Below are 23,530 nucleotides of genomic sequence, written 5' to 3' on the forward strand. Positions count from 1 at the left end.
ATCGGAAATGACTCGATACACTCCATAACTAGTCTTTCAACTTGGGCAAAAGCTCCAATATCAAACCTATTTCCACCAAACTACTTCGAAATATGATGGATCACCGGGAGCTAGATTAAAAGATATGTAGGGTTAAGTTGAGAAGATCTTGCCATATTTGCATGTCCCAGCAATAGATATTGTCGTAGGTAGTAGGAGAATTGTTCTTAATTTCATGAATTTTGGGACCAAGAAAACTGAAAGGTAATATCAAAACAGAACTTCAGGTAGACCAGCCTGCATCATCATGCACTTTGGCATAACAGAAGAGTCGGATAATCCGCTCAAACTTTGTTTAACTCCACGTAAAACTATGCAAAACTTCTAATGACACACCAAAACCAATCTATTTAACATTACAGAATCCAGTGCTGAACAAGTATGATTGGACAGGTATACCGCACCCGGAACTATAACAAAATGATATTACACTGGAAAGTATGGTTCAACATGCGGACACGAATTGTGACCACAAATGCTGGAACAACAAATATCCATGAGGGCTGTGCCAAGACCACTTTAATATAGATTGAATCACATTGGAAGAATAACAACTTGAGGGGGTGGGGGGTGGGGGGAGCCTCTAAAAATCACATAAATCCTCCAGAACAAAACCTTGTAGATGACATACCAAATTTACAGTAGCATTCTGGATGAAGGTGCAAAGACTCACGGAACATACCCAATATCCTTGAAGTACTCATGCTCAAGGGCATTCCTGGCAGTGATTCTCTTGCTGGGATCCAAGCGGAGCATTTTCTGAACGAATAATAAGGGAAGACATGAGTAAAACGGGGCAAGGGATTCTGATAATAAACTGAAGTCTCTGGATATAATATTATATAACTTTAAACACCTACTAATTGTCCATGCCTAAGAGAAGCACAAAAACAACTCATCGAATTTGCTACACAAAAATGGTTGAAAAACACATAAAACAACTGGAACCCGACTGTCTCATTCTCCAATACAAGTTATCCAAATAAAAATGGAAGAAAAGGAGTGAAGGGCATAGACTAAAGACACTGAAGCATGTAATATAAATAAACATCATGGTCAGAAGGAAAAAGAAAAAAAAGGAAAACATGAGTGCAGCAGTTTGAACTTCCCCTACCTTTTAGAAATATTATTGGGCAAAATTCTTACTGCTATGAATTGTTCAACGTGCTTCAAATGCCAACTGGATGTTGCAACTTCAAAGCTAGAGGTTCAAACAACCAGCTAGTTCTGGAACTTAATGAACATTTCAACTAGGATAGTTCTCATGAAAAATCAAGAACACATGCTGGAAATTCATTCAAAATTCATGTAATATTCGTACTCATAAGAAGTATCTTTCATTTGTGAGTGAGTAAAAACTTACATCAAGAAGATCAAGGCCTGCTCCATCAAGATTTGGGACAATAGTTGCCAGGTCCTGTAAATATGAGGTGATCCAATTAAGTACTTCGCAGAATGAGATTCTAGAAATCTGGACAGAAATCAAGTAAAGACAAAGAGAAACAAATCACCTTAGAAGGCCATTTTGGGAAGGCAGATTTAAAATCAGGCAGAGTAGTCACTCCAGGCCATGTATCCTCATTTGGAGTACCCATCACTCTTCATATAGAGAAAATTAGAGAACATCATACAGACGGAAAAATCTAATAACGTAGAGCACAAGGAACAAAAAAATGAAATTCCTTGTAAACGAAAGCTCACTGAAATTATTGATACGATAAAAATCATAGGCACAAACCTATAGACAAAGAAAGATAAACCATAGCACAAACCCAATTTTGAAACCTTCGCACACCCCATAGAGCAGTAAGAAAAGATGGATCAATTAACAAATAAAACTGCACGTCAGCAAGAACAAATAAAAATCACACTGAAGGATCAGACAGCTAAAACTAAAGTTACAGAGAACTTGAAACCATATTTCGTTCAGTAATCCCATTCCAATTAACTTTTGTAATAACTTTAACTTATTTAGTCAGAGATTTTGGACTATGATGCATGATAGATTTGGAAAAGTCATGACAGTGAAGCAAAATTTTACATTATGATAACATTTTCACCATCAAAGTATCACCATGTACGTTCTCTTTGTCAGTAATAAAGCATCCACAAAAGGACGGATGTGTAAATTAACACCTGAAAATCTTGAAAAGTTCATCAATCTCGGAGTCACCAGGAAACAGAGGGCGCTGAGTCACCATCTCAGCAAATATGCAACCAACTGACCACACATCAACAGGAGTAGAATAATGGCGTGATCCCAGCAGTATTTCTGGTGCCCTGTACCACAATGTCACCACCTGAAACAAGGAAGTCAACCATCAAAATTCTATTAAAACAACATATGGATAAAACCCTCATTGGGTTCTGGATCTTGGAGAAGCAAATATGAAAGATACACGATTGATGGACATAGCTTGGAATACAATCTCTTCGAATTTATCAACTAAACAAATAGAATAACTTAGAGCTAGAAATGGTTAAACAATACATGATAGAGAAAGAACTTGTTCAGTTAGACAAGTTGGAAAAAATCTCGAAAAAGATATCAGACATGACGCCAATTTCGGCTCATAGCCAACCACTTTCTTGTCAGGCTTGAAATGGAATATGAGACAACAGACAAGGTAATACAATAAGAGTAGGTCTAGTGAATCTTTTAGACAGCGAAAAACATGTCTGTACCTCATGAGTGAAAGTTCTGACAGGAATACCAAATGCTCTAGCCAATCCAAAGTCTGCAAGCTTTAAAGCATTTGTACGTCGATCTATCAGCAAGTTTTGAGGCTTCAAATCTCGATGAAGAACTCTATGAGAATGACAATAAGCAATACCACGGAGTATTTGATACAAAAACATCTGCAGAATCAGAAATATTACTTAATTGCTGATCATAAAGAAGCATGTGAAACTGATAAACCCTAACCAATCGAGTTACACTCTATAAAATTACAAATCAGATAACATTTATTTTTAGGGATATCTGCTTAGTGCATCACCCTCCCTCTTGAAGTAAGACTGTAAACAGAGGTACACGTTATGACCAGCTTCCTGGTGAAGCAACAAAACTATCAAATGGCTAACACATAATGACAAAGCAAACCTCCAAAGTGTCATAGACATTTTACTCACTTTAACCAGACGTGGATCCTTAGAGAATTCAGGAGATGAATCCATGTGCTTCTTCAAGTCCAAGTCAAGATATTCAAAAACTAGATACAATCGCTTTTCACTGTGCACAACATCCTGCAACCTGACCAATAAGAAAAAGGAACTTTCTTGAACTTGTAGGAGTTACTGGTACAAACTAGAGAAATAGTTTTTTTCACGTTACAAAAGATGCTTTAACATTGCAACTGAAGGTACAGATATGTATGCCGTGAATCTCTTCTCTAATATCTAATTTCTTCTAATTCAATCTGCCAAACCAAGAAGAGACCAATCCCCTTTGCACTTACAGTTGTTAAAAGGATAATGAAATAGCTGTCCAAGTATCATTCTAGTTTTTCTTTTTCCTCATCTCTCATCATCATGCAGACAACTACTGAACCTTTCAACCAGTTTCTAAACCTTTCACATGTATAATGACCAAATCATCTTCTGTTGTTAAATGTCCAAACCCACAAAACAGACAAAGTAATTAATAAATAAATAAAAAGTTAGAAAACAAGGCTTAGCTAACATACAATTTGATAGAAACTTTAGGTTATATGAAATATTACGAAACTAAAGCTTAAATATTCCTAAAGTTCCTTATCTGCTAATGCAGGAATGACTGTGATGGACTTCTTTGCTTTTTAAACATTCTACCTTCAAAAGATGTTACTGGTTATTGCACAATTGAAAATGTGCACATATGGTTTTAACCCATATATGAGCAACTTCTACAGCATTTCACTTCTAAATAAGTTGTTGAAATGTCCAACTCTAGAATCCAAGTAATACCATATGGCTTTACCTTCCGTACTACATACCTACAAACAATTGGAGTATAACCAGTAAGAAGTAGAAGTTGGCAAACCCAATCAAACTTGAACAAAAGCTGGATATAGCAGTAAAACTAGGAGGAAAAATATATATTCCATGAGGATTCCCCCAGGATATATTGAAGCAACAAGTTTCTACTTCTAGATCCTGTCCCAACGACCCAAAGTAAGATGCATGGGATTCTCTTCATCAAAGGACTCCTTGTTGCAGCATTCACATAAGATTGGTATTTAAAAGAAGTTTTCATAAAGTGAAAGAAGCCGGTAAAAAGGAACAGCATCAAGCACAGAATCACATAAAGCAAATCCAAATTCACTCTCTAAAGAAAAATAGAATAGTGAAGACCTTGCAATAATTTTAATAGAGGAGCATATCGAAGTTCACATGTAACCAACCTCACATTGATAGCGTAATCACAAGAAACCTAAGTACAGCCCAAACTACACTCATGGAAATCGTAATATAAAATCACATAGTAATATCACCAGATTACCTCACAATATTAGCATGCTGCATCTCTTTCAAAAGAGAGATTTCTCTAATAGCTGTGCTTGGTACTCCCTCATCTTCCTGCTCCAGCCTTATTTTCTTCAGCGCAATTGTTTCATTAGTTACACGATCACGAGCCTTGTACACTACACCGTATGTTCCTTCCCCAATCTTCTCAACTTTTTCATACTGAAATTACCCTCAAAATCACTCAAAAAAAGAGAGTAATCCTAAACCCAAAAGCGACTAAAGATACAAATCACAACTCCTTTACCTGGTCCATCTAGGTCAAACTCAATGAACTCCCTGAAAAAGGAACGAAAAACCAAAATGCAGCGATTTTCAGACAGCAAAATAGTAAGCAAATCAAGCTTTACAATCAGAAAGCTAATCCAAAATATAGTATATATTCGACTATCAGTATGAAGTGACCCATTAAGCACAGTTTCACTTCAATGCAGACCCGAGCAAGTTATTTAACTGCATCTTTGCACTTAAGAGTCTGACTACTCCGAGAAAATAACATAAAAGTGTGTTTGGTGTGGCAGAAAAGGCTTTACTCTGGAATTTTAGTGTTCGGTTACTGAAATAGTCAAAATGTTTTCTCCGTGCTACATTGCAACTTCAAACTTAATAAAATATTAGTAATTAATAATAAAAATAAAATTAATTAGGGAAATTCAATTTCAGTTGGTTTAATGCTCGTAAGATAAGAATGGCCAGTCAGCAATTTCAATTGAAGCAACTAATACACTAATCTCCCTTATGTTACAAACACCACACTATTAAACATCACTACATCAGAGATCTCCAATTCAATCAACGCATTAATCAACTTAAAGCATATAAATAAAGCGCAAACAGATTATTGAGAAAAAGCAAATGTATTAGACAAAAAAAATGCTGCATTATTCAAATTGCAGTAATCAGTAGATAAAATCTAATAAAGCTTCAAATCTGTTGATTTACAATTTACATACAAAAATGGCAGTAAGTCATATGGATAGTATGGTGAAGTCGTATGTCGCCATCGGAAGCAGAAATGAGAAAGGGAGCGGAGAATGTGGAGTCACCTTTGATCGAAAAAAGAGGACTAAATCGCCGTCGTGAAGCGGAGGAGGAGGCGACAGGCAAGTGTCGGCGTACTCGTACCAAAATGTTTGGACTACAGTCAATACTCTTCTTTTGCTTCTATTTGCATAGAGGGCCAAAATGCATTTCACCTTTCTTATTTTCCCTTCTTTCCTAAACCTTTTTAATAATGTAATTTCTTTGTTTTGTTTTTGAGTTTCTAAAGAGTTTTATATGAATATTACAAGTTATAACAATGATCAATATAATAGTAATAAGATAATTGAGATAATAGTATTACAAATTAAGATAACTGTTCGAGGTCAAAAGGATTATAATAGTAATAAGAAATCCCTATAGCGCTCTAAATAGTTAATCTTAATATTTTATTCTCGTGGTGTTTAGATTTATGCGTAAAATAAATTTTAACTTTTTTTTTTATTTTATAATAGTGGATCCTCAAATCTAGCTACCATCAAGGAGTATGGTGAAATAGCGTAATCGCCTATTTTTAAACGGCGGTCTCGAGTTATAGTTTGAAAAAAGAAAAAAATTACTTCCCAGTTATCTTGGTCGGGAGTAACTTTTACCTATCGAAATGAATCCGGATTAATGGAGTCAGTAAATTTGAAATTCCGAATCGTAAAGGAAAAAATAATAAACACTTCCTGATAACAATTTTTCTTTTTTTTCGTTTTTGCCCATTTGAGGGGAAAAAAAGTAGCTACTTCTACAATTGTACGCTTTATAAAGCAAGCGTGCTCCTGAACCGAGTAAATTCTGTTAACATTTAAACTTGCTGCATTTAAAGCGAATACCACGTTAATTAATGATTTTATACATGGAGATTGACAACCCAACTAAAGAAGATTATAAGTTTTTCTTGTACAAAGTCATGGTTGGGGAAAATTGTTTCAGATATTGTTAATTAGGCTCAAAAGATATTAGGGTTTAGTCAATTAACCTATCTATATATAATAGGAGAGACAAATACACCATAGTAAGTCAAGTGCCAATATAATAAAAAGTCACTTTGCAATTTTAGAACAAAGTTAATTAGGCTAGGTAATACCGTAATAGTTAGTTTCTTTTTGAATTTAAATTTTAATAAAATTAAATTATGCATTATTTTCATTAATCATTAGTTATTCTTTTTGAATTTGAATTTAAGAAGAAAAGTCTAATTGTTTATTCCATATAATGTAGAAAAAAAATAATCAAAATATTGATACATAATTACATTTAGCATATATACATAAATAAATAAACAAAATTGACCTTGCATATACAGTGTAATTTTTCGAAATTGCACCCCCTTGTTTCGCCCTTGAATGTTGGGGAGAGGAAGGTAGAATTTGGTTTCGAGACTATCCATTTGGATATATTTTGATTATAGGTGTAATGTCGCTCCCCCTACGGTTTGTACCATCGTCCCAAAGAACCTAATTACCACCAAAGATTTCGAAGAGAAGTTTCTTTATGCTAACCCTCGTACATGGGTCGTTGACAGATACACTTCTTCCATCCGTCCTACCTGTATTTCTGCTGTGAAGGAAGATTGTCATTGCCAGGATTTAGACATTATCGCTCTTGATCTGACGGAGTGAATAACCCTACCCAAGGAGGGTTTAACATACTTTTACACGTATCCATTTACTTTGGGAGCGTTTTCTTTGAGTGGAGAGCTTGACTTCTTTATTGCGGAGTTCTGTCTTCGCTACCACGTGTGTTTGGATCAAGTAAGTCCTTCCGAGTTGAGGAAGATTGCTTGTTGTCGGTGCTTGCACCAAGAAACGAGAGAGGAGTTATCCCTAGCTCACGTGAAAAACCTCTATTCCCTCAAAAATCTTCTGTGGGGGAATGATAAACTTCAGCAAACTCAGCCACCATACTCTATTATCTAGCATGGATGATGACAAAGACCGTGGGTGGATGAAATGGTTCGTTGCAGTTGCCACCAATGATATCATTCTAGCAACGGCTTCATCCTTTCCGAAATCATGGAACCGGACTCGTAAGCTCCTTGTTTAATATTTCTTTCATTAGAAATTTTCTCATATCCTTATTGACCCTTCTTCTTTCGCCTGTTTCAGTAACTCGATGGGTTCCACCTAGGGTTGAAGGCTTGGACTAGTGGGTCCAAAAAATCTTGGACGTCACTACGCCCAAAACCCGCACGTGGAAAGAACTGGCCCTTAAATATGGGTGGAAGGCCAGAAATCATAGTAACTTAGACTCATCTCGTCTTTACTTTTGTGTGAGGAAATTTATTAATTCTTTCTCTCTTTGCCGAATTCAGGTCCACCCCGAGGCTCGGTTGTCGTCCCCGAGAAGGACGTCTTAACTGATCTTGTTGATGCGGTGAGGCTGCTTGAGGAGGCGCTTACTCGAACAGGTATCTCCGGGCCTACTTTGGGTTCAAGTGTTTCTTTTCGGAGTCCCCGGCCGAAGAACAAGCAACCAAAAAGAAGGCATTTCTCCATGGCTGAGGGAAAGAATAAGATGGTGAAGAATGCCACCCTCGAGTCGTCTCCGAAACTCATGGTGATGAGCCCTCCACCGGGGCCGGCTATAGATACTGTGTTGATTGACGATAATGGAGAAGCTAGTGATGAGTGGTCTTCTTTACATAGAAGACAACGATCCTTATCAACTCAATAGAATGCTCAACCTGTCGAGTTAGTTACACCAACTAAGGACGATATCTCAACACTTTGGGGAAGTTTGAGATGGTAGAAAATGCCAACTCCCATTGCCCGATCCTAATCACTGTGTCTGGTACCATGAGGTTGACTACCGGCCCCTGCCGTCTTCGTGCATCCAACAACCAGCACTGTATTTGCCGCAGTTGCTTCTTACCCTTTAACGCCATCAGCTTCATCACCTTCTTCACCACTCTTCCACTAGTAACTATTACATCATCTCCAGCTGTTGCATCTGTCCGAGAAGAGGATGTTCCTCTTCCACAGTCCCTAGTTTATGGGAATTTAGGGCAAAATTATGCCGCCCCTCAGAAGATGTGCAAATGAGGAGGAGCATTACCCTCTCAGTCTCCACCAGATGCAATCTATTGTCCCAGGCGGTGGAAATTGCTAACTATATGAAGTCTTTGGCTTTAGAAAAAGATTGGGAAAAGATACAGGATATCTCGGGAGAGTGCTTGTTGAATAATACTATGCACAATGCTGCAACAGTATATTCTTCATTCCCTTTGTCATTTCTTCTATCTTTGATTTAGTAGTATTTTTGAATTTGCCTTTCTTGTTCCGTAGTCCAATTTCCTTGCTTCTGAGGGCCTCCAAAGGCTGATTCGAGAAAAAGGAGGTACTTACCTCCATGTAGGATCAACTTTTGGTCGAGAGCCAAACTGATGCTCGCCTTCCAGGACTGGAAACCAAAGCTGCGGAGGCTGTTATGTTGGGGGCTCATTTGCAGCAAAGTGAGAAAGAATTAGAGACCTTTAGCCAAGAGATCGCCTCGTTGAGGGTTCAATTTGAAAAGGCTAAGGCCAAATAGGCTAAAGTCCATAGTGTTGTTCTTGCTGCATTTGATCGTGAGGCTACCTCCGCTAAAAGATCAAATATTTTGGAAGCAGCCTTAAACTCCAAAATTGAAGTGCTTGCTACTACTAGATGAAATATACCTAGTTGGAAGAGTAGTATAATAGGACCATCAAGCATAATAGACTTTTCAGCTCTACTGTCTGTGATCTCAATGTTAGCCTCCGATTTGTTAGGTCCATGCGAGAGAATTTTTTTGTCGAGGTTGACCAACTTAAAGAAGAACTACAGTGCCGAGTGGCTTCCATCATTGTTGAGAAAACGCATTCTATGTGTATCATGAGGAGAAAAACCTAGGAAGAGGCCAAAATGGGTGTCGTGGATTTTGACACCGAAATTGCTAAGTCCCTTGAATTGAATTTAGCCGCAAAAAGAGGTCTTCCACCCAAGACTGATGCTACCGATTCTTCTGGTTTCGGTTCTAAGTTCTTGGGAACTAGAGAGGAACCGGAATGTGACAATGTTGAGGCCAAAATGATGAAGGCAAAGATATCGAACCGGCAACGAATCTATTCACTTCCCCTAGGGGCGCGGATGCTTCCCTTCCTCCGATTCCAGAGATGCAGCAATTTAGCTTTTCGTTTCTTTTCCCAACTTTTGTACTTGTGCCATTTTGGCACATTTATTGTGAATAAAAACATTTTTTCTCAAGTATTGTATGAGTCTTTCCGCGTTCTTTGTTTGAACATTTATGCAAGTTTTCATTTTTGCATATTTCTTGCTTAAGTGTTTTGTGCAAGTTTTATTGTTTGCGTCTGATTATGCAAGGCTTTGGGTGTATTTTCCCCTGAAAGTATATGGATTCTGGGCATAAGTTCTTCTGAAATCAACCCTTATTGTGAGGGTTTTTAATAAAAGAGTGCCCTCTTATGTTTATGGTGCTCTTGAAGAAGACGTCTCTTGTTCATTACGACACTAGCATTTGAAATACTTGTTTAACTTTCAAATGACAAAATCAATTCATCATTCAGACAAGAAACAAGATAGAAATAAAAGTACTTTACTTTATTCCTTCCGTTTTCAAAAAGTACATAAGCATTCGTTATGCTAAAAAGAAATTGTCATTTTTTGTGGCTAACTTGTACAACTTATTTCTACGTGGCTGGACGCGCCGTCCCTAGTCCCGATGATACAACTATGTTTCCGATTTTCATATTCTGGTCAACGCGGTAGTCATTGTTGTCGTATCCTCATATCATCCCCCCCCCAGTGTTTGAATGCGAATTTGAACACTGGAAGTTTTACACCTTTGAGGACTCCACAAATGAATTGCTAGATAATCTTCAGTTCGATAAGAAACTTCACTTCCCCTTAGGAATATATGCTATCGAGCCAAAGAATATCTAAAAATCTCCAAATGGTTTGCACTCATGAATGGTCGGGTAACCTTTACTTGATAGCAAACTTAACTTCCCGGTGGGAATTTTGCTACCAAGTGAAAGACTCCGAAGTGATTCTTTGCTTGTGTGCCTTGTTACTAAAAGGTCTTATTGCTGCTGTTGAAACCATCTTCGTAGTATGTTTTTCATTGCTACCTCATTGAAAACCTTGCCATAAAAACCCGATTGGTACAAAATCTGGAAGAAGGGAAAAAAGTGTGGCAGATACTTTCAGTACAAGTGATGTTCTTCAGCAATAATATCTCTTGAGGTGTGCCACATTTCAGTTGCTTGGCAACTTTTCTCCATCTTGATTTTCCAACTCGTATGAACCTTTTCTGATGACAGCTGAAACCCAATAGGGGCCTTACCATTAGGGGTGTTCATGGTTCGGTTTGGATCGGGTTTTCTCTAAAAAGAAACCAAACCAAGTAAGTCGATTTTTCAAATATAAGAACCAAACCAAACCAATTAAGTCGGTTTTTTCTCGATTCGGTTTATGTCGGTTTTTCGGTTTTTTCGGTTTTTTTCTTAAATATAAGACATACACTACTAAACACATATTTCGGCTACCACATTTTTAACGTAACACTATCAAATCAATTATCCTTTAAGAAAACTATTATTTACCAAGATATATTGATGATAATTGAATCAAATAGTGATGAATAATTTAAGGACTCAATTAAAAATATATTATTTTTAACATGAAATAGATTCTTACACTTAACAAAAGAAAACTATCAATCAAACTAGAATGTAAAGGTAAAGAACTGTACTAAAAGTGCAAACAATTAATATTTACTATAAATTTTTTGAAACTTTGTAAAAAAGTATACATATATATAGGTGTAATTCTAAATTTAAAATAGCTACTCCTATATTCGGTTTGGTTCAGTTTTTTTTATTAAAATTAAATCAAACCAAACCAAATTTGATCGGTTTTAAAATTTCAAAACCAAAACCAAACCAAACCAAAAAGTATCGATTTGTTTTGGTTGGTTTGGTTTGGTTTTCGGTTTGGTTCGGTTTTTTGGATTTTTATGAACACCCCTACTTACCATGTTGGATCTAGCTTCCCTGCGTTGAGTTCTCGGGTGTTTTGAGTTACTTTCCTTAGAACTAATTCTCCTACTTTGAAATAACGGAAATTGGATCTTCGGTTATAGTATCTTTATATTCTTTGTTTTTGGGTTGCCATCCTTATATGCACCAAGTTCCTGCGCTCATCGAGTAGCTTCAAGTTGACTAACATTGCTTCGCTGTTTGCCTCTTCAGTTGCCTAGAAGTATCTCAAGGTAGGCTTCCCTACTTCTACCGAGATTAAGGCTTCTGCTCTGTACCCAAGGAAGAAAGGAATTTCTCCTGTGCTCGATATGGTCGTTGTTCGGTATGCCCATAGCACTCCAGGCATTTCCTTAGGCCATTTAACTTTAGTTGCTTCCAATCTCTTTTTAAGATTTTGTATAAGTACTTTGTTCGTTGATTTTACTTGATCATTTGCGCTCGGATGATAGGGCGAAGATGTGATTCTTTTGATTTTCAAGTCTTCAAGGAATTTGTGATCTTTGCGCCTTTAAATTGTGTCCCGTTGCATGCTATATCTTTTGGTATTCAAAATCTGCAAATTATGTTCTCCCATCAGAAATCCACCACTCCACGTTCGTCGATCTTCTGATAAGGACCTGTTTCAACCCACTTAGAAAAATAGTCAGTCAAAATCAAAATAAATCTTACCTTGCCAGGGGCCCGTGACAGTGGTCCGATGATATCCATTACCCACTTCATGAACGGCCATAGAGACAGAACTGAGTGCAATGGTTCTGCTGGCTAATGTACTAGTGGTGCGTAGCGTTGACATTTATTGCATTTTTGTACGAAAGCTTTGGCATCTTGTTCCATTTGGGGCCAATAGTATCCCGCCTTACCAATTTTAGTACCAAGGAGTTGGTACCCGAATGATTTCCACATATCCCTTTGTGGGCTTCTCGCATAACATACTTAGCTTTGGAAGCTCCCAAGCATCGGGCCAGCAGGCCTTGGAAATATTTCTTGTATAGTTGGCCTTCCTTGAAGCTATATCATGCTGCTTTGGCGGCACAACGCTCGGGATGCCTTGGAGTCTTCGGGAAACTTCTCGTGTCCGAGATAATCAATGATCTCATTCCTCTAGTCCTAGACCAAATTAGTTGTATTCACCTCATAGTAGCTATCAGCGTCCAGAATTGAGTGCATGAGCTGTACTACCATCCTAGAATCTGATCCCTTCATTATTGTTGATGGACTGAGGTTAGCTAATGCATCCGCTTTTGCATTTTCTTCCCTCGGGATATGCATAATTAACCATTCCCAGAACTGAGCAAGCAGAGCCTGAACCTTCACTACGTATTATTGCATACGCTCCTCTTTGGTTTGGATGATCCCGTAGAATCTAATTTATCACCAGTTGGGAGTCACATTTGATTTCTATGACCTCGGAATCTAGTCCTCGGGCCAATTTGAGTCTTGCAAACAAAGCTTCATACTCTGCTTCGTTGTTAGTCAAATGGACCGTTCTTATGGCATGCCTTAGGGTTTCTCCCTAAGGTGTGATCAATATTATGTCGAGTCCAGACCCCTTTACTTTGGAAGCTTCGTCCGTAAACAGGGCCTACACTCCCAATGTTGATTCTGACACCATCACTGCTTCTTTGGTTGCTAGAGGCAGCAATCCCGAGCTAAAATCAGATACAAAGTCGGCCAAAATATGTGACTTAATCGCTATCCTAGGTTTGTATTCTATGTCAAATTCACTCATTTTGATGTCCCATTTGGCCAACCTACCCAGGAGTTCGGGTTTGTGAAGGATATTCCACTGGGGAAAGGTGGTCACCACAGCTATCGGGTGATATTGGAAGTAAGGCCTCAGATTCTGAGCAGCGACTACGAGAGAAAAGGCCAGCTTCTCCAAATGCGGGAAGCGAGTTTCTGCTCCCGTTAAAATTCTACTAACATAATAAATGGGAGATTGCATACCTTCGTCCTCACGGGCTAAAACAACGCTTACCTCTACCTCCTAGACTACTAGGTAGACTAACAATTTTTTACCTTCTTCGGCTTTGATAGTAACAGAGAGCTTGACAAGTATCTTTTCAAATCCATTAAAGTATGTTGACATTCTGGGGTCCACTCGAAGTTGTTCTTCTTTTTTAGTAGTACGATGAAACGGTGTCATTTCTCTGATGACCGGCAAATGAACCTGCTCAAAGCGTCCAATCTCCATGTGAGTATTTGAACCTATTTTACGCTTGACAGCTGGTTGGGGATGTCTTCAATGGCTTTGATTTTATCGGGGTTTACCTCAATCCCCCTTTGTGACACGAGAAATCCTAGGAATTTGCCAGAGATGACCCCGAACGTGCACTTCTCAGGATTAAGCTTCATATTATGCTTCCTTAGGATGTCAAAAGTTTCTTGAAAGTTCTTAAGATGGTCACATGCGTTCAAAGAGGTTTTCCCTGTCTCTTTTTCGAACATCTTATTTACGAGTCGTTGATAAGTGGCTCTGACATTCTTTAGACCGAAGGGCATTACATTATAGCAATATGTGTCCGGCCGTTGCATCAATTATTTGATCGATGTTTGGCAGTGGGAACAAGTCCTTTGGGCACGCCTTATTCAAGTCCTTATAGTCTACACACATGCGAAATTTATTGTACTTCTTAGGAACTACTACTACGTTAGCTAGCCAGTTTGGATTCTTTAGCTCTCGGATCGACTCGATATCAAGTAAGTGAGTCACCTCCTCTTTGGCGGATTTACCGGAAGAATGTTAGGATCCAAGCTTAGCTTGTGTACAACTACTTCCGTTGGGATACCTGTCATGTCCGTATGCGACCACACAAAACAATCGGTATTAAACTTAAGAAATTCAATAAATCTAGACCTGAGCTCGGGGATGCAGTCCTGTCCCCAAGTGGAATTTCCTCTCTAATAACTTTTCAAACAATGTAACTTGCTCAAGCTCTTCCGTTGTGGACTTTGTTGCGTCTGTCTCTTCTGGTACCTAGAAATATCGTGGCACCAAATAAGATTCTAACGCTTCTTCCCCCTGGTTAGCTTCACTTGATTCAGGAGTAGGCGCTGGTTCCTGTAATTGCTATGCCACATGCTCTTTCCTTTTGCTACTGGAGACCGAAATCTCATTCATCTCCCTTGCCGTCGGTTGGTCACCTTGTTGATACCCAATTTCCCCTATATATTTTCAATATACAAACTTCAAAATAGCATATATATATATATATGCATATATAAGCATGTTCAAGTGTTTTATTATTTTTCCATAATTTTTTAAAGGTTTAAATTGATTTATTTTCTCCCTTTTTATCCATAAAATCCCAAAAAATTATTTTCAAAATTATTATTTTGATAATTCATCTATTGGATTTTCATATTTATGATAACCAAAATATGGCTAAGGTAATTTTTACATATTTTTACAATTTTATTCATTATTTTTAAAGCTAAATTGCACTTAATTGCAATATTAGCCCTTTTAAGGTTTAATTAGGTTTTATATTCATAAAATTGGGTCTGGTATTTTTAAATTGTTAATTATATATTATAAATTATTTATCCCTTTTAATTTAGTTTTAAAAAACTATTTACTATTTTTATAAATTAAAAAGGTAAAAAGTGGCTATTTAAATTTTAGCCCAAATTGGCTTTCAAATCTAACCCAATTCCCCGGCCCAATTTCTAATTAAACTCAACCCTAAACCTTTTTAACCCTACCGAAACCCGGATCCCCACCTACCCCAAACGGCCACCATTCTACCTACCTAAAATAAACCTAAACGACTCCCTTAACCTAATTCATTTCTACCAACCCGCCGCCCTTGAATCCCTCTCCTCTCAAACCCCTCTGAAACCTAAGGCTAACCCTAGCTGTCGCCATCCAAATCCACCCTAAACCCCTTCAATTCTCACTCAATCCATGACCGTTTGATATGTATACCGGTCTCCTATGTCTCCTGGTTGCCTATTTTTGTAATTTCATGGAAAGATCTCGAGGAGATCTAGTCCAGACCTTGCAAACATCTATCCATGTCCTTTCTTCGGCCATCCATGGCCGTTCGAGTCGGATTCATGGCTTTTCCGGCTAGATCGGTAACTTTTCGAAGTCTTTCTCATTTTTCTGGGTTCTCTGAAACCCTAACTTTAAAGGCTTTCCGATTTTTCTTTCAGATCTGTCTTAGACCTGTGTATGTTATGAACCTATTAAGTGTTTTCCTTAAAGGTTTTCCGATTTTTCAAAGCGACTTTTCATCTTCAACGATTAGGGTTTTTCTTAACCTCTTTTAAAAGATCTCTTCTCCGATTTTCAGTGTTGTTTTATGATTTTACTATGTTCAAACTATTTGTTTATGCTTTTCTTCTACCTGACTCATGTTGTTGAAAACCCTAAATATCTTTGGTTTTATCCAAGGTTCTGAAACCGTCTTTTATTTTGTATACGTGTTTCGACTGAGTTCTTTGTGTTTAAACCTTTTTCTTTGTTTAACTTGACTGATTCTGAGTTCTTACCCTTTTAACTTAGCTCTATTAAAACCCTAGTTTCTTAATATTTTCCTCACATGTTACTAAGAGTTTTTAAAAGATCTCCTTTACCTGTTGCTATGTGTTAGACTGTTTCCTTCATTTTTGGTTCTATGTGATTACGTGACTTTGTTGACTACTATGCTTCGAGTAGGTTCTTTTACTACTGAACCCTAGCCTACTCCTATTACTGTTGTATGTTTGTGTACATCTAGTTGTTTCCTTTGTCAATATGGTTGGCCTTGCATGTTCGTTATTTTCTATTTATATGGCGAAGTGTAGAATCATGACTCTTTCTTGATTGATCTTGATTTCCTCAAGTTATGACTGATTGCAAAAATTTTCTTATAAACCCCTGGTTTCACTCGTTTTGTTAAAATTGATTGATTTCATTCCTTTGCTGTGATATTTTACCCTTGTTGAATCCTTTCCCAAAATTAAATATATTTTGTACTTAGACTTAATTATTTACTCTATATTTTTACTATCCCCTATATGGTCAGAAATCAATCTTTCTCAAATTGATTTTATTTACTTAATTACCCCTATTAGTATCCGTTTGAGCAGTAATTCCTTGATTAAAGGGAATACTTGTATTAATTGATTCTGACTGTGATTACTTCATATTTGTGTCAAACCTTTACTTGTTACCTTATTTTTCTACTTGTTTTAAAGGCTATAAATACCTTACCCTCTCTTCTCTAAAGACCCGAACAATTTAGTTCAGAACACACACTTAAACACTCAAACTCTCTCTTCTTTCTCTGCTACTTGTGCTACTGCTTGTCTAGTCGGCTAAAAGCCAAGGCTAGACTGTGAGATTCTACTCACTTTGCTTTTCTGCATTTTGCTTCTTTGACTGGTATGTCCTAGTTTAATTTTAAAGCTCCAACAACAACATGATTCCTTATTTGTTTCAGCTTCTTTCAATTTTGGTCTACTTCTGCTTGTGGTTCTATTAAGTTACATTACCAGCATGTTGTAATGTTTTCCTTTCCCCTTTAGATTAATGCATTCCCTTGTGTGTATTTAAGGCATACTTTGTCAATCACTTATTGTGTACTTGCCATCTTATGAATCCCAAACCCCTATCCCTTCCATGTGTTTATGTTCTTTTGGCTCGTTTGTGATTATGCCAGTATCAACTATTGTTGTGCATGTCCAAACCAGACCCCTGCTGGGGTCATGTGCTTACAGACAAGTGTCTATGTTTCCCCTTCCCCTTTAGATTAATGCACCCCCCTTGTGGGGCTACTGATTCTGTGTGTGATCCCACCTTAAGGGGGTTTGAGTTTTTGTTTGCTACTACTACTGTTTTCAATCATCTTTTGCTTTCAAAAAAAATGGATTTGACAGTCCAGTTTTTATACAAACTCTTTTTCAAACTATGTCGAGCACTCTCACATATACTCTTAGAATATTAGGTTCTGCCCCTCTTGTGTGAGCTTTGCCTTGGGACTCTTGAGCTCCCTCTGAACTTGGACACGTAAGAGCTGGCCCTTCTACACTGTACTTACTCTTGGTTATGCAATCTGAGCGTGAGCACTACCCGGGATCCCTTGAGGTCCTTAGGGAACTCTGACATACCCAAACATGAGAAAGGTTTTTTGGAACAACATTGGCATTGAAGTGGTTTATTACATAACTCAGAGAGGAAGTCAGAATCAGGCTCCCTATGGTTGTAACTTCTTATTTTTTCATTTCTTATGTAATTCAATCATTCGGTCTGTAATAATTTGTAAACAACTCTGGGGATGGATAGTGGAAAGGGAAGGATGACTATGCATGATCTAGCTATAAAGAGGGGCAGAAACATGTTATTAGGTTTATATTCCTACTTGCACAATAGAAACCATGCTTAGGACTCATTTCATGCATTAGAGATCATGTTCCCTAGGACTTACGCTTACTGTTTTCAGCATGTCCATTTCACTATCATATCACTCATAAAACCCTGCGTTAATTGTGTTAATAACCGGTGTTTCTGTGATCATGTTCTTACTGCTATGCACACTTAGAGATCCTATTTTAGGCTTAAACAACACTAACAAACATATCATTTCTGTATATCCTGGAAATCATGTTTAAACACTGCAATATTCGTGCATATAGAAATCCTGCTTAGATTCTGCATCATTCTGCATCTCTGTACATTAGATACCATATCTTTAGGATTTCATTTATATTCGCTTAAGCACGCCTAGGCTAACTATGAATGCATAAAAAGGAATAAAACAATTTTACTCAGTTTTTACAATCAACTGGCAATAATTCTATGTACTAAACACCTAGAACAACATGTTTTAGGTAATAAAAATAATCTCCAAACCATCTTAATGATTTGGAACAACTACTGCCTTGTTATGTGCCTAGTCAAGCCTTAGGTAATAACCTGAATAAAACGGGAACTGCCTTTGTTTAATTATCAACTGCTACAACCAGCAGGCATGCCTGATTCATACTTCTTTTCTGAGTTATATAATGAATCTAGTTCTGACTTAAACACCCCGCTTAGGATTTTAAATTCAGACCTTAACTGTGTATAAGTCGTATTGTCTATGTGCATTGTTTGCGGAGGTATAACTAAGCCTTCTATCTGCTTATATGTTTCCCCCTTAATTGCGGTCTTATATGTTTTGTATGTCGCTTTATCATTTTTACCTTTAAACCTGAGGGTCTGCCTAGAACCTCCTTCTTATAAGAATAGGAGTCCTAAAATTCCTCCGGGACTACTAGGAAGGGACGGGTCGCAGCATGCAATAAGAGTCGAGACCAATCATCGCTCTAATTACCTTCACGGGGTGGGAAAGGGTCGATATGGATGTGATAACCGGTGCACTAATACCACGTGTATCCCCTCTTTCGAGGAGTGTCATACCGGGTATTGCATTGATGTGATCCATATTACAAACAAACTTAGGACACCCCTTTTATTTTTATAAGTACGCTTAGATTATAACTCTTTCAAAAGCTGGCCTTTCAATAATTGTTTCCTAACACTTGTACATTTAAACTTAAATCCCCTCTTATTTGAGCCTTACTTGTTTATTTGCTAATTGCACAAATTCACAAAAAACTGTCTGGCCGGGAACCACACTAGTAGATCTTGAGGGGTGCCTAATACCTTCTCCTTAGGATAATTTCATACCCTTACCCTATCTCTGGTTATCAAACATAACTATAGTTGAACCTTATAAGTGACCGAACGTACCTTAAAAACCATTAGGTGGCGACTTTTCAAACACGTAATTCCCAAAAGGAAATGAGCCATCACACCTCATGAATGTCAAAACCTGGACTCCTCTCCGCGAAAGAAAAAAAAGGGAGTGTGACACACCTTTTATCTGTTTTATCCCCTCAGTAGTTAGGAATTTCAGCAACTAATGATACATTGATGGTACGACTTTCATCTTGCGTAACCACAGTCTTCCTAGAATAATGTTGTATCCCATATCACCATCCATAACCTCGAAAAGGTTGTCTTCATCACCCCCTTGGCATTTGTGGGCAGCAGAATCTCTCCTCGGGTTGTCACACTTGTGAGGTTGAACCCAGCGAGGAGTTTTGTGGCCAGAATGATGCTTTTGGTAAGTTTGGATTGCTTCAATACCCTCAATTGTATGATATTGACCGAACTTCCTGGATCCACCAGAACACGTTTGATTTTAAAATCTAATACATTTAAAGAAATTACTAGTGCGTCATTATACGATAGTAATAATCCATTTGCATCTTCCTCCGTGAAAGTGATGTTGTCCTCAGCGACTTCCCGGAGCCTCTTGCCATGGGTTGCTGTTACCTTCATCTTTTTTGCTACCGAGAAGGTAATCCCGCTAATCTCATTCCCCCCAAAAATCATGTTGATCATCTGGCACGAGGGGTCTTCTCCTATTTTTGAGAGCTCCGTGTTATCACGGTTGTGACCATAATTATTTTTGGCGCGGTCACTTAAGAATTCCCTGAGATGGCCATTTTTCAGTAGCGTTGCCGACCTCTTCAAGCAAATGCCGGCGGTCCCTAGTTCAGTGGTCGTTCGTCCCGTGGTATTCGCACCATAAATTAGGATTCCTCTAGCTGCGATCGAAACTCATCGACTTTTGGAATCGTGCTTCTTTAATGTTTATCATTGCCGGTATCAACTCTGCTACGCTGATGCATAAGTTGTATTCTGAAAGTATAGGATAGGAAGGACCTCGAGAACCTGATGCTTCCTTGTCCTGTAGCGATCTGTTATTTCGGCCACGATAGGTTCTTCTATCGGTAAATAACATGTCTGCAGATCAAAAATGTCTGACACGTCCTTCGGCCCGTTCGTAGGGCAAAAACCGGGCCCTCAAAGACCGTCTGCCTCTGTCAAAATTGTCTTTTGATTTTTCTTTATTCTTCTCCCAACCTTTAGCCAATGTCGAGAAGCGAGTTGATCATCCTCAATCCTCATCTTGGACTCGTACCGGTTGTGAACATCTACCCAAGTCGTTGCTTGGAATTCGAGCAAGCTTTCCTTCAACTATCGGGAGGCATCAGAACTTCTCGGGTTCAAACCTTTGGTGAATGCTTCAGCCGCCCATTCATCCGGAATAGTTAGGAGAAACATCATTTCCTTATGGAATCGGGTTGCAAATTCCCGTAGAAACTCAAACTCTCCTTGTTCAATTCTGAATATGAATGTCTTATGGGTCTACACCTTTCTGGCCCCGGCATGGGCCTTAATAAAAGAATCAGCCAACATCTCAAAGGAATCTATAGAATGCTCGGGTAACAGCGAATATCACATCAAGGCTCCCCTAGTGATAGTCTTTCCGAATTTCTTTAGCAAAATTGATTCGATCTCATGGGGCGCTAAATCATTCCCTTTCACCGCCGTTGTATAGGCGGTAATATGATCTTGAGGGTCTGAAGTCCCATCGTATTTTGGCACGTCGGGCATTTTAAACCGCTTTGGGATCAATTCTAGTGTTGCACTTGGTTTGTATGGTAGTTGAGTATACTTCTTTAAGTCCGGTCATTTTAGCACCGGTGGCGTACCTTGGATTTGGTCCATGCGAACGTTCACTTTCCTCATAAACTATAAGAGTTCACTTTTGAAGGGATCACTTTCGTTGTTGTGGCCGGATACGCTCCCCCCGATCCCATCAGAGCTGAACTCCCCCCTCGAGGTGTTGTTGTCGACCCTCTATGTTGTTTGATTTGAGGGAGCCCCGGGAGGAGCTGGACCTCGCCCATTCACGTTATTGGAAACTCCCGATAATGCCTGCTTTAATTTTGTTATAACTTTATCCTGCCATGTGAAATGGCCTAGGATGACCTCTTGTTGCTTATAGGACCCTCACCGCTTCAACGACATATTCCTCTTCAGCATTGTCGGGAGTCGCCTCCTGAACATAACGCGGGTACCATCTTCCGTGGACCGACGTGGCATCGCTCCCCATATTAAGGGTATCACTGATTGAATCCTTGTGTTGAGGCTGATCTCCTTGAACCTCCAAATTGTGTGTGTTATTAACACCTTTATATGCCATTTTCTCTTATTTTTTGCTAAGAACATGTAATCAAAATACATTAGTAAAATAGGCAAGGATCAACTTAATTATACGATTGTTTAAGCCCTGCGGTGGGTGCCAACCTGTTTACTTGTAAAATGGTACAAGCCTTAATAAATCGAACATGTTCAAGGTTAGGGAATTTAACCATGTACACACATGCTCGTTGATGGATAATACGTATACACTTCGGCAAGCAACTGCCAAGGTCGTTGGGAATATTATTATGACCAAATATGCAGATCCTAAAACTATATACACATCGAAGGACATACAATTCGACATGTTGAAGTAACATGGTGTGAATTTAACATACATGCAGTAGGTAAGAAGATTCTTACGGTGGGTAAGAATAATTTTGGGTTAAGAAAGAGATAATATGTTTTCATAATCCTTTGGAAAAGGAACAAAATCTTAAATGTAGGGGGGATTATTGAAAATAAGGGTGGGTGTCACGTAGCTAATAGGCTAGATTTAAGGGATCTTGAAATTCTTCCTTTTTATGGTTTCTATCTAACTAGTAAATATAGATATACAAAGTAATAAATAAGGAACCTAAATAAAAATGGTAAAAATATTTTTATTATAGTATAGCTAGGTAAAAATTACAATAATTATTATGGACTAATATAATTGGACTAATTATTTAAGTTCAATAAATATTGATTGGGCTAGCCCATTTAATTGGGCTACAAGTGATGAGCCCACTTCATTAAGACCAAAATATCATCTTCCTAGATGCCTAATTTGGTGCCACGTGTCAAGTGACGTGTCACGCAAAGTCAAACGGAAGAGCCAATAGGGTCATGCCACAAGTCAAAATGACAAAGCATGCTAAGTCAAATTAGAAAGCCAATAAAATTGTGCCACATGTGCAAGTGACATGTTCTGGCCAATCAAATGCAGCTTTATCACGCTTCAATCTGATCGATCAAAAAGAGTTTGTTCTCATCACAACTCTTCTATACCACAACTATAAATAAGGGTTTTCATAACTTAGAAAGACACCAGAAGTTATAACAAGAAGCAAGAGAGAACTTGTGGATCAAATGCCATAACATTTTCTACAACTTTCAAGCTTTAATCAATCAAGTTCAAGTTCAAGCTCAAGAACGAAGAACAAATCAAGATTCAAGGAGTATGTAATGACCCGACTGGTCATTTTGAGAATTTGCTCTTCGCTCGGTGGTTTGAGGGCATGAGTAGTTTCGTATGATGTATTATGACTTGTGTGAATCATCGGTTTTGATTTTTAGGTTATTCATAATCGATTTGGAAGAATGAACGTCATGATTGAAGCTTTAAGTTGGAAGAGTTGATCAAGTTTAACTTTTCACCATTTGACCTCGGATTGGTGTTTTGATGGTTCCGTTAGCTCCGGATGGTGATTTTGGACTAGGGCGTATGCTCGGGTTTGCATTTGGATGTTTCTATAAGGTTTCAGCATAAATTAGCGAAAAATTGGAATTTGAAGGTTAGGAAAAGCTCATGAGTTTGACAGAGAGTTGACTTTGAAGACATTAGACTCGGATTGTTGGATGCTGATGTTGATGCGTACGGCGGGAGCTATATCTGAATATGTACATACGCTCCAGTTGTGGCTATCACTTCTCCTTGGTAGCATTAGATTCGAATTCTGTTCAATTACATTCTAAACATATGTTGTAATTATTTCAGTTCGGTCTTGTAAAAATCTAAATCTTATAAGCTCATGATTTGTACTACCAGTCCTTGGAGAGTTGTATAAGTTCAGTTATCTTATCTTTGACTCACATCAGTATTATTATATTGTATTTTATTATTAATTGGCTTACCTAGCGGGTTGGGTTAGGTGCCATCACGACGGTCTGGATTTTGGGTCGTGACAAGTTGGTATCATAACCCTAGG

The 23,530-nt window shown here is 38.1% G+C and overlaps 1 protein-coding gene across 2 annotated transcripts; it reads right to left on the reverse strand.

Annotated features, from left to right (window-relative positions):
* Positions 1–367: 367 nt before the first annotated feature.
* LOC107799146 (cell division control protein 2 homolog A-like) lies at positions 368–5,721 on the reverse strand. 2 transcript variants are annotated; one of them, NM_001325662.1, is given in 9 exon segments: positions 368–798; positions 1,403–1,456; positions 1,551–1,638; positions 2,176–2,339; positions 2,725–2,898; positions 3,172–3,292; positions 4,520–4,704; positions 4,790–4,821; positions 5,589–5,721. In NM_001325662.1, coding segments are annotated over 8 exon segments (885 nt in total). In that variant the 5' UTR covers positions 4,799–4,821; positions 5,589–5,721; the 3' UTR covers positions 368–708.
* Positions 5,722–23,530: the final 17,809 nt, after the last annotated feature.

This window comes from Nicotiana tabacum, chromosome 1, assembly GCF_000715075.1.
Source record: "Nicotiana tabacum cultivar K326 chromosome 1, ASM71507v2, whole genome shotgun sequence".
NCBI lineage: Eukaryota > Viridiplantae > Streptophyta > Magnoliopsida > Solanales > Solanaceae > Nicotiana > Nicotiana tabacum.

Coding starts and splice junctions, on each gene's coding strand:
- LOC107799146 (XM_075222382.1), bottom strand. Junction 3,293..4,519: donor CAGCATGCTAATATTGTGAG/GTAATCTGGTGA, acceptor CTTATTGGTCAG/GTTGCAGGATGTTGTGCACA. Junction 799..1,402: donor CAGGCCTTGATCTTCTTGAT/GTAAGTTTTTAC, acceptor TTATTCGTTCAG/AAAATGCTCCGCTTGGATCC.